At 44.2% G+C, this 11,514-nt stretch overlaps 1 protein-coding gene across 1 annotated transcript; it reads left to right on the forward strand.

Annotated features, from left to right (window-relative positions):
• The first annotated feature begins 1,414 nt into the window (after positions 1-1,414).
• HTR1F (5-hydroxytryptamine (serotonin) receptor 1F, G protein-coupled) lies at positions 1,415-2,515 on the forward strand. Its single transcript, XM_010081176.1, has one exon. It carries the CDS (start codon positions 1,415-1,417, stop codon positions 2,513-2,515), a length of 1,101 nt encoding a protein of 366 aa, XP_010079478.1.
• Positions 2,516-11,514: the final 8,999 nt, after the last annotated feature.

An 11,514-nucleotide genomic window follows, 5' to 3' on the forward strand; every position in this document is an offset into this window, starting at 1 on the left:
AGCTGGGTCCAAGGCTATATACAGTATATGACATTCTTTTTAAGCCACTCCAGCATAATATCCAAAATATTTAGTTATGCTAATGAGACTGATTTTTCCTAAGAAATTTCATATATTTCACATCCAGCGCAACATAAGTGCAACCCACTCACTATACTTCAAAAGTTGTAAGAGAAAATTCAGCTTACGGGTTCCATTGGTAGATCTTACACACACAACAAATTACATGTTAAAACTCACAAGAGGATGAAATCTCATCCTCTTACTGTTAGTTACAAGTTCTAGTCTAAAAAGCTGGAAACTCCTACTTCAGCTGTAGTTGTAGAGTGCTCAGAAACCCTTCTTGATAAGAAAGTAGGGTGCACATCTCCAGAACATAAACAAGAATTTACTTCATCAGTATTTCCCAGCTTTTTGCTTCCTGCAGAGCCATAAGAGGAATTATACGGTTTCTGTAGAGAGAATCATTAGCAGAACAGCTAGCATCCAAGTTTTCTGCAGTTTTCTTCAGCAGCAACCAGAGAAAAGCAAAATTTGAGGACAGGTAATGATGTTCTTAGGACTCTAATCTATGTATAATATTTCAGTTGGACAATAAGGCAACCATCCAAAGTTTTAAATATATATTCAGCTGTTTCATTTTAGCGTTGCATAAGAGGAAGCGTTATAATGCAACTTTCAATTTCAATTTTCAATTTCAATTGTTTCTTCTTCTCTTTGTAATGTAATGTTTCAGGTTTCTATGTTCTCTTGAAAACTATGTCCCAGTTTAGAAAGCCCATGCTTATCTATACACAAGGAAGGACCTACATACTGATGGGGAAAAGGAGCTTATATAGAGAAATGAAGCATTATGCCCGATTCCTGTGGATTAAAGGTGTCAACAGTCATTACATTGCTTAGTGGAGTAGACAGTGTTAGCCTAGAAGCAGTATCAGTACTTACTTTAGGATGAGATTGTTCACATTCAACCAGTTTTAAGACTCCGCTACAATCCATTCAGAGTAAGCATTTAGCAGGAGGGCTGGGTCTCCACCCCAGGTGCTGCAATGATGCCACTGCCCTGCTTGAGGAACAGGGCTAGTTCCCCCTTGTAGCACTGTGCAGCACCCCACAGGGCAGTGCTTGTTTTCCCTGCCATGCAAAAATGTCCTTCCCAACAACACAACCAAGGAGAAAGAGGAGGCCCCTATTGTGGAGACAGAGAATCCCATGTTGTGCCAACCAGGAAAATCTCTGTTTGCAATCAAAATAATTTCTAATAATAAGTCTGAGGTTCTTGTAAATTTGTGGCCCATAGTCTTCTAAGATGACAAAAATCAAGACTTTCTGGAGACTGAAGATGCACTTTCTGAATGTTTTTACTTTTCCAACAGGTAACTGCTACTGGTAAAGATCATCCTTAAGAGGGAAAATGGATTTAATAAACTCAACTGAACAAAACGGTACATCAGAAGAACTATTCAAATGGGTGACATCCAAGATTCTCATTTCCATTACCCTGTCTGTGCTTGCACTAATGACAACAGCCATCAATTCTCTTGTGATGACTGCAATAATTGTGACAAGAAAGCTCCACCACCCTGCCAACTATTTAATCTGCTCTCTTGCAGTGACTGATTTCCTTGTGGCAGTCCTAGTGATGCCCTTCAGCATTGTCTACATTGTAAAGGAGACCTGGATCATGGGGCAAGTGGTGTGTGACATTTGGCTGAGCGTGGACATTACCTGCTGCACATGTTCCATCTTGCATCTCTCTGCCATTGCTTTGGACCGGTACAGAGCAATCACAGATGCTGTGGAATATGCACGGAAAAGGACACCCAAGCATGCCGGCATCATGATTGCAGTGGTATGGATCATATCTATTTTTATCTCCATGCCGCCTTTGTTTTGGCGGCACCAGACAACCAGCAGGGATGACGAGTGCATCATCAAACATGACCACATTGTTTCGACCATTTACTCTACATTTGGCGCCTTCTATATCCCGCTGGCGTTGATTCTGATCCTGTATTACAAGATATACAAGGCAGCAAAGACATTTCACAGAAGAAGCATCAGCCGGATTGTAAGGGAGGAGGTAAATGGACAAGTCCTTTTGGACACAGGTGAAAGAAGCACCAAATCGGCTTCAATGCCCAGCACAGCGGAGAAGACATCAGATCCCCTGGTGGACTGTGATAAAATCAATATCACCCTACGAAGCCCCAGGTCTGACTCTAAGCACGAGAAGTCCTGGAAAAAACAGAGAATCTCTAGCACAAGAGAGCGAAAGGCAGCAACTACTCTGGGTCTGATCTTGGGGGCATTCGTGATCTGCTGGCTCCCTTTTTTTGTAAAAGAAGTAGTTGTTAATACCTGTGAAAGATGTCACATCTCAGAGGACATGTCTAATTTCCTAGCATGGCTGGGATATATAAATTCCCTTATTAACCCTCTAATCTACACAATCTTTAATGAAGATTTCAAGAAAGCCTTCCAGAAGCTTGTGCGGTGTAGGCAATATCTTTAAGAGATACTCATATAAGGAGAACACACTCATTGCTTTTTTAACCTGTATAAATTTATATAACTGAGATGACATTGGTTGCATTTAAGGAAAAGTACCAAGACTCTGCATTTACATTATAACTTTTTTGTATCAGTAGTACTGGGAGCATAAATTGCCCAAGTTTTAAAGAGATGGATCATCTGGGATAAGTTTTGGTCTGTAAAAAAGAGGTAGCATATTGTGGCTTTGATCCAGTTAGGATTTGCACAGAGGCGAAGAAACAAAATTTTAAAAAATCCAAGTAACCCTCTGTCATCAATGACATTTTAAGTAAAACAATACACAGGTTTTAAACCCTAATCACAAATAAGGAGATAGAAAATACACCTTGTAATTAAGACATCATTTTATTAGTTTGGGACAGGCCTTCAGCATAAAACCAAACCATTCCCAGCAAAGGGTAGTAACTTTAAACATATCTAGCATCATCCTATGTTGACTAGCTGAGTGCAGCCAAAGCCCCACCTCCTCCCATAGATGAAGGACTTCCCTGTGTTACGCCCTTGCAGCACCCCACCAGCAGGCAAGGCACTTTCATGGGTTACCAGTTTCATAGTGAGCCATTGCCCATCCACAACAGACGTGGACATAGCCCCAAGGGAAACAGCCAGACAGTTGGGGCACCTTGGGTGAGCGGGGTACACATAGTGCCTGGTGCTCCAACACCGCTTCAGGAGGGACTAGGGAGAGTTAAGCTCCTAAGAGCAGCTGGTCCTCATGGAGATGTTAGAAGAGAGAGAAGAATGAGACACTTCTTTCTTCATGTCCTCATCCCTACCTCACAGACCTGGCCAGGCATGGCCCCTGTGACTCTCACAGCACCAAACCCAGCCACACAGTTTGTGCCAGGGCCCCTGGAGCACTGCTGACAGTGGGTGGCTTAGTAAGCTTTGGTTGAGGGCCACCTAATGAAGCACTTGGGCTGGCCTCTGGCTCAGCATGTTCAGCCCTCCACCCCCAGAAGCCCGATGTCCCCCAAGTCTTTTCTCAGTTGCCTCAAGCACTAAGACTGTGCACCCTCTTTCCAAGCTTGTGAGAAAGCAGAGACGAGCCACAGTGCTGGCAGTGCAGGTCACTGGGAAAGGCCATGCAGCAGCTTCTCCAGCAAGGGCAGCGGGAGCAATCTCAGTCTGCAGTGCACACCCGGGGCAGGGATCCTGTGCGATGTTCACTGCCTGGTACCTCTAAACCCCTCCTTCCCTCAGAGCATCTGGTCCATGGCGCCAGCCCCAGCAGAGAGAGCTAAAAGGACCTTGTAGGTACTCCAGACAGCCCTAGTTCAGCCAAAGATAACCACAATGAACAAGTAAGTCCCTTTGTGGGCTGCCTGCTAAGGCCTCAACAACAGCACCTTAGCCGATCTCAATTTACACGCTCAGATGCCCAGCCACAGCACTAATGAGTGCAACAACAGTTCTTTCCTCAAAACAAGCAGTGCAAGTTTGCTGACAGCTAAAGGTACTAACAGAGCAGTGGGCATTTACCCCCCAAGTGCAGCTGAGTTGCTAAGAGCCATACCAGAACCCGGGGATGGGTTTTGCACATTTCAGGACAAACAGATTTAAGCTGTGTCACTGAGACCTTGGCTTTGCATTCACTGCCAGACATTCAATGCTGTCTAGCAGGAACAGGGACTTGAAGCTCCTTACAGGAACTACAAACCCCCCTGTCAGGAGCAGCAGTCTCTGCAAAGGTGCTCTGATGTGGCATGTGAGCCAGTGGTTTATGGAGACCGCAAAGAAGCTGACATGAGACCATTCTGCACACCCTTAGTCTGGGAAAGGTATCACCAGTCTGCAGATGTTCTTCCAAGAGACTTACAGCATTCTGCATTAGACAAGAAATCACAGAAAGAAACTGTCGTTTCTCTCTCTCCCTCTCACTCCCCTGTATTACAAAATCTGGAGTTTAACAATTTTTGTATTTTGCCCATTAGCTATCAACTGACACAACAGCTGTCAGAGGTGTTTCTTGCAAGATGACGAGGTTTGAAATCTGAGACATTGAACTTATTTGTTTTTGTCACTTGCAACTTACTGTATTCTGCTTTCACATCCAGGTCCAAATGAGATACTGTTCAGAAGTACTAGAAATGGTGCATTTGCTTTACTGTTGATTTTTAACCCAGACAGGAATCTAATGGAAAGTTCACTTGTCATGTCATGTAGCTCTAGCGCAGCAGTAGCACAGCAGTAGCACAGTTAAATTTTGAAGATACTAGGATGCAACAGAATGGAATTTGGCTCTTGCTCAGTGCAAGCTAGCGCACTTCACTACCATTGCAGTCAAATCACAGCCTCTGCGTCCCCCATGACCTCGGCAATGGCTGTATTATGCTGAAAGAAAAAAACTGCTTTAAACATCAGCTGTGCTCTACTGTCTCCAGAAAGCGCTGTGGAATTCAGCTTTCTAAAAGGATTAGCAGATTAGCAGAAGGCAGCAAAGAAAACCCCACTGAAACATTTAAGTTTTAAGACCTCTATTTCCCACGTTTCCTGACTACTGAGTCATAACATTGGATATCTAGGGGCAGGACTTCCTCTCCCCCTGCTTCTCCCTTTATGACTGCTGGAGGGTAGAGTATATTGTTTATCTTCTTACACATAAGAAGTTTGACAATATCTTGTGAAATCAAATTGGAAGAAAAAATTGGGGTTGCTTTTGAGGAGAAAAGATACTTAAAATACTCATATTTAAATAATAATGGATAAAGCTCAAAGAATTGAATGATTTGTAGATAAACAGAAAATTGCTGTCATTTATGCACTGTTCACAGTATTATACTCTGAATCTAATTAAGCTGCTAAACTTTTCTCAAGATGCAGGGTGGTTTCTTTTGTATTGTTTTCACTGAGCTGTATCTGCTCACCCTTCAACACCCCAGTGGTGGAAGACGCAACTACAAGAAATCTAAGCAAACGAGCGGGGATTTATCCTATTAAAAGCACTTGCGGCTTGCGGACCATCATTTCTTGGTGTCTGACTGCATCTCATCATTCGTTCTCTAACAGAATCCACTGTGCCGAACACTTTATCACACATCCCCATGCACTATCGTTTAATCTCTAGCATTTGTCCATGCATGTGATGTGTGAAGAAAAACTTGATTTCCTCTTTCAAAATGCATAAAGGTTAAGATTTCTGTGGGATGCTGCTTTCCCCTCCCCACAAAGTACACAGGCATCCACTGGAGTTTAGCACTGGATTCAAGGGGCGAGAGGGAGCAAGACTTTATGTACTGGAGCTAAGATTTTTTGCAAGTAGCTCTGTGCTCTGTGAGAGTTCAGTCTCAGCAAATAGAAAAATTTATGTCTGGTATCCTGTCTCTATTTATCAGAAGACTCTGTGTGTGTATTGCAGAGAAAGGAATTACATCTCCTCCAGCATTTGCACAGTTTCCTGGACCCCTGTCCCTGCTGCAGCTGCCCTCCCCATTGCTGTTTACTGCCCACCCATCAGTTTAGATTTTTTCTAACATTCAGAGAACATGATTTGGAGCAGCTAACCTGCTCCCACTTCAGATTTCACAGAGAATGATTCCTGAAGCAGCTGTGAACACTATATCCAGCTCAGGTGGATGGTTTTTGCTAACAGCAAGCAGTTAAATACATCTCATTATTCTGTACTCATTTCTTTCCCTTTCCTCCCTGCCAGATGCTTTATTGGTGTCCTTTCCTCTTGAGGATGGCATATCCCTACAAAGGGCTTGGGGATACAAATATACTTTTGTTTTAGTGATGCAGCCACACTTGTTAACACATGACTGTACCACCCAGAAACACCCACCTCATCCAAATGTGCTTTTGGCAGTCACCATCTTCAGCTGGTGCCTAATTGTTCTTGGTGCTAGGGAGGTACACGGAAATAACTATGTGCCAAATTATTTTCCTCAGTAGTTACAAACTCATCACATTATTTCTAGTCAAGTACACATTACTGTTTGGCCTTTGCATTTCAGATTTCCTGGCAGAAGGAAAAGAGAAAATCCCCGCTGTAGCCATTGGAAGGAAGAGCTCTTTTAAACTCTATACACCAAAGAGTAAATGCTGCAAGAAAAGCATAAGGAAACCCTCGTAGCAACCCTGTAAGGATTACACCAGCACATGGGTAGCTGTTCTCAGACAGAGACCTAATGGGTCTGCAGTGGTCTACTGGTCGCGGCAGGCACTTACAAGTGCTCCAACACCCGAGCCCTAAATGGCATCTGCTGGTGGCTCTCATATTCCTCCTCCAAAAAGTGCTTCTGCACTACAGGGACAGTACTACCAGTAGGAAGACTGCTAAAAATTACCAGCAAGATGTTGATATCTCCTCCCCTGCAAAATCCTGAAATTAATTAAGCAGATTAGTTTTTTCAGGATTTTTCATTTGTCTTCTGGGGACCCTGCATCAAATTTTCTTATTTTTCTTCTCAACCAGGAAGGCTAAATCTCTAAAAGAAACATAAGAATTTATTTGATCTAGTGCTTCTAGCCATTGTTTAGTAACTCAAGAAATGTAAGCCTTGATGATACCAAGCTTGGCTAAGAAGAAAGATTACAGAGAACAGAACAGAGGTCAGCAGCATTGGCGTGAACAGTCAAGGTTACCAACTGAATTCAAAACAGCCTTTCTCGTGTCAAATTCCTCACTCATAATGGATACCAATGACTGAAAGCAACCTTATATCCTAGGAACTTACTAAAGTATGAGTTTCCTAAATTCCAGTTGTTTACTTCATGTTCAAGTGAGTTACTTCTTAAGTAAGAACTCTGCAACTCAGGAAAATTTCACAGAGAAATATTATTAGGCAAGGAAAAAGGACTGAGTTTCATTAGTCAAACTACATTAGTACAATTATATATCAAAAATCTTGGTTGAGGCAAAGTCAAGGAAGATTGAATGCTCTTACTTTTTATCCACCAGTAGCTCAAATTAATTGTATCCACTCTTTAAGGCACATATTTATTTAAACTGTAGTTCTGAAGGTATTCATTTTTACATGCCAGATAGGCAGCACTAACAAAATTAGCCTCCCTTTCCACTTTAAAGCAAGATAGTTCCTACACATGCATGATACTTTCTCTCACTAATTTGAACCTTTTCCTCTTCTTCATGTACACCCATTGTTTTGAAACTCAAGAGCAGTATTTTATGGTTTGGATTTAAAGATGAAAAACATGTTTAACACCACAAAAAGCTCTATCTGCTAAGATAATGCTAGAAGAGCAATTAATCTTCTCACTTTCAGTTTAGATCATGACTGGTAGTAGACATTTAATGCAATAGCTGGCTTGCTGCTGGCAGCACTCCAAGATGCAAAAGCTGTGGCTAATTTGTATGACAGCAAGCGTCTGCTAAGCAACTCGCTTTTGGCTAAGCCTAGTTTCCCATATTTCACAGTACAAAGCTGCATAAAATAGTCCGCAGCCATGAAATAAGAAATAAGCCAGTTTGCACTCCAGTCCTTTCTAGTCTGGCAGTTGCTAGAGGATAGCTGCTCCACAAACACACACCACTAACCAGCAGGAGCAAAGCTGTGTCTTTATCCACAGCAAAAATAATCAAAACCTTTCACATCCATCTATTATTTCAGAGGTAGCCAGGAGGCAGCCTGAACTGACTCGTGACCAGGTGGGCTCAACACAGACCAGCCCTGCTCCCCAGCCAAATGCAAAAAAGAGATCTCTTCAAGGAGAATGCCACCAGCAGCAAGCTTAGTCACTGATAACTAGTAGCAAAACAAAGAGCAATCCAGCATCTGGCCCTGGAAAGGGGAGTTCAGCCAGATATTGACAGCCCCTTAGTATCAGTTCCTGCAGCTTGTTGTCTACCCTAAATGAGCTGGGCTCTTTCAGCCCTTCCAGCATGTTTAGCAAGACAGCTCTGTGCTGGTCAGTACAGGGTTTGCGTGCCCTGTCATCATAAAGTTCAGCTCTGAAGCTTGAGATCATCATTCAGCTTGGGTTAATACAATAATACTGCAATTTAAGATGATAAAAATATATGTCAAGTGAAGGGCCTTCTGGTTGTGGATTTTTCTTCCACACCTACGTTGATAGTAAGTAAACTGCAGTAATTTTGAACACAAAACAGTTTTCCAAGCAAAATAGATCTATAAGAGGCAAGCATGACCTTATCTTCCACACACATAAATAAAAGTTATACTACCATTGGACTATTTCTAACCTTGTTCATCGATGGTCTTTAGCATTTTGACAAGTATTTCTCCCATCTAGTTTTCAAAGTGTGGACAAAATATTAGTTAACTAATTATATGGGGTAAATAGGAGGTCTTATCTCCCTTTTATAGGTAGAAAACCAGAAATCAAGGTGGCACCCAGCACCTCAACCTGCATGAGGTCCTGGGGTGCCATTCAGCATACAAAACAAGAGAAGGGAACAAAAGGTGTTTTCAAAGCCCGTGCGAGAATCACAGAACCACAAAATGGTTGAGGTTGGAAGGCATCTCTGGAGGTCATCTCATCCAAACCCCCTGCTCAAGAGGCTGCCCAGGACCACGTCCAGATGGCTTGTGAATATCTCCAAGGAGAGAAACCCCACCACCTCTCTGGGCAACCTGTGCCAGTGCCGGTGCTCAGTCACCCTCACAGTAAGAAAGTGTCCTTACATTCAGATGGAGCCTCCTGTGTTTCAGGCCCACTGCCTTTTTTCCTGCCACCAGGCCCCACTGAAAAGACCCTGCCTCCATCTGCTCTGCACATTCCTTTCAGTTATTTTTATACGTTGGGAAGTTTTCCTTGAGCCTTCCCTTCTCAAGGCTGAACACTTCCAGCTCTCTCAGCCTTCCCTCACAGAAGAGATGCTCCAGTCCTTTCATTGTCTTCGTGGCCCTTTGTTGGACTCTCTCCAGTATGTCCATGTCTTGCTTGCACTGAAGAGCCCAGAACTATAGGCAGCACTCCAGGTGTGGCCTCACCAGTGCTGAGCAGAGAGCAAGAATCACTTCCCTTGACCTGCTGGCAACACTCCTCCTAATGAGGCCCAGGACACCATTGGCCTTCTTTGCCACAAGTGCACATTGTTGGCTCACGTTCAGTTTTGTGTTCACCAGGATGCCCCCAGGTCCTTTTTTGCCAAGCTGTTCTCCAGCTTGTCAGCCCCAGCATATACTAGTGCAGGGGGTTGTTCCTCCCCAGGCGCGGAATTTTGAGCAGTGCTTTGTTGAACTGCATGAGGAATTACATACTACAGTCTGAGGGAAGAAAACAAGAGCTGGGGAGCAAAACAAATCAGAAAAGGGGAAAGAGGAAGAGAACAGGAAGAGACAAAGACTGAGCAGTCTTCTCCTTACTGAGCCAGACAGCCTTGAAATAAACATGCTTGAACTCATCACAGCTCAGCTCCAACTGCCAGAAGTGCCAGTTCACTCTGAAGCTGTCTGGCACCTCCCAGGAGCTGAGCACAGAGTGGGAGAGGAGGTTGTTTTGCCATCTCCATCCCACACAGGGTCAGTAGAGCACTCTATACCTGAGCACACAGGATCCTTCTCGAAGACTAGTGTGACAATACTGGTAAGCACCGGGCATGCACAGCTGGTGAGACTGGGTAATTGCAAGTACTGAGATTTTAAAGGCTAAGAACAGCAGAGAAAAAATTAGTGTAGCATCAAAGCACATCTTTTTAATCTTACCTACATTTCAATGCTGCCCTCTCACCCCCTCAAAAAGCCACCTTGAGCACAGGAAGAATGCTGAACACAGCCTTTGTCCCTTGCATTAGACAAGGCCAGGGATATACGCTCAGCTTGCTTTATGTTCCACAAACACAAGTTACACAAAGTCAAACCACTACCACATTTCCTGCCTCTCCTTGTTAAATACCCTGGTGTATGCCAATCTTCCCCAGCCCCTCCAGCCTAGCCTTCGCCTGTGTCTCCAGCTCACTGAACACGGCATTAAAGCACTTCATAAACAATTTACTCCAACGTTTCACTTTTTTCTTTGACTGGAGAAGAATAACAAAAAGCAATTGAAACACCCTCCAAGGTCTAAACCTGCGAACAAAATAGAAAATAAATAAAACTGAAGCAGTGTAGATTCAACAGAAAATAATTCAATTAACACTCCTCTGAGCCACCCCTTCTACTCACCCCACTCCACACTCTGACTCTTCTTACCCACACCTCAATGCACATTGTGAATGAAGGGCAAGAGTTATTTCAGTAGAAGGTTTGACTTAACTTTGTGTTACTGGACAAAAGAGCTCATTTAAAGATCCTTCAGGGGAACGAGGAAGGTTACAAAATGATAACCTGTTCTGCCTCCTCTCATTCTTTGCTGTACAAGGAAAACCGAAGGAGGACGGATGCATTACAGACTAACATGCAGACAAGGAAACTCAGCACAGATTAAATAAGCGTCACAGAGAACGGGAAAAGCCAGAACAGCAGGGCGGGCTTTCACAGAGGGCTGGATTCAGCCTCTGTTTGGAGGGAAGCTCTCAAGGGGCAGAGCAGCTTTGCCTCAGTCACCAGATGCTTCATGAAGGGTGCAGCCGGCAGCCCGAGCCCTGGCTCTGCAGGGTATGGGCAGCTGCAGTGTTAGTGATGGCAGCAAGGGGAAAGCTGCGTCCTCCTTGCAGTCATCCTCCTGGGCATCCAGGGAGGATCAGGGGGAGGCAAAACCAGAGCCAAAACCAGTGAGCAAGGGAGCAGCTCATTCCCCTGCTCAAGAGACGCCTCTGCTCCAACAGGCCTGAGCCGCTGCAAAGTTCAGGCTCCGTTACGTTTATTAAGCGGGCTTTGAAAATAAAAACCAGTCTATCTGACGGCAAGAAATCACGTAGCACACAAAGACGGGATTCTGGAAAGTCAGAGAAGAAACAGGAGGCGATTTTAAAGTTCTTCTAGCCGTCCCAGGCTCTTCGTGCCTTCAGCGCCAGGACGCGAGTCACGCCCCTTCCTCAGGAACCGGCGGCCCGTCCCGGCAGCGGGGCACGCCTGCGCAGGCCGGGGCGAC

This window comes from Pterocles gutturalis, unplaced genomic scaffold, assembly GCF_000699245.1.
Source record: "Pterocles gutturalis isolate BGI_N339 unplaced genomic scaffold, ASM69924v1 scaffold10414, whole genome shotgun sequence".
NCBI lineage: Eukaryota > Metazoa > Chordata > Aves > Pterocliformes > Pteroclidae > Pterocles > Pterocles gutturalis.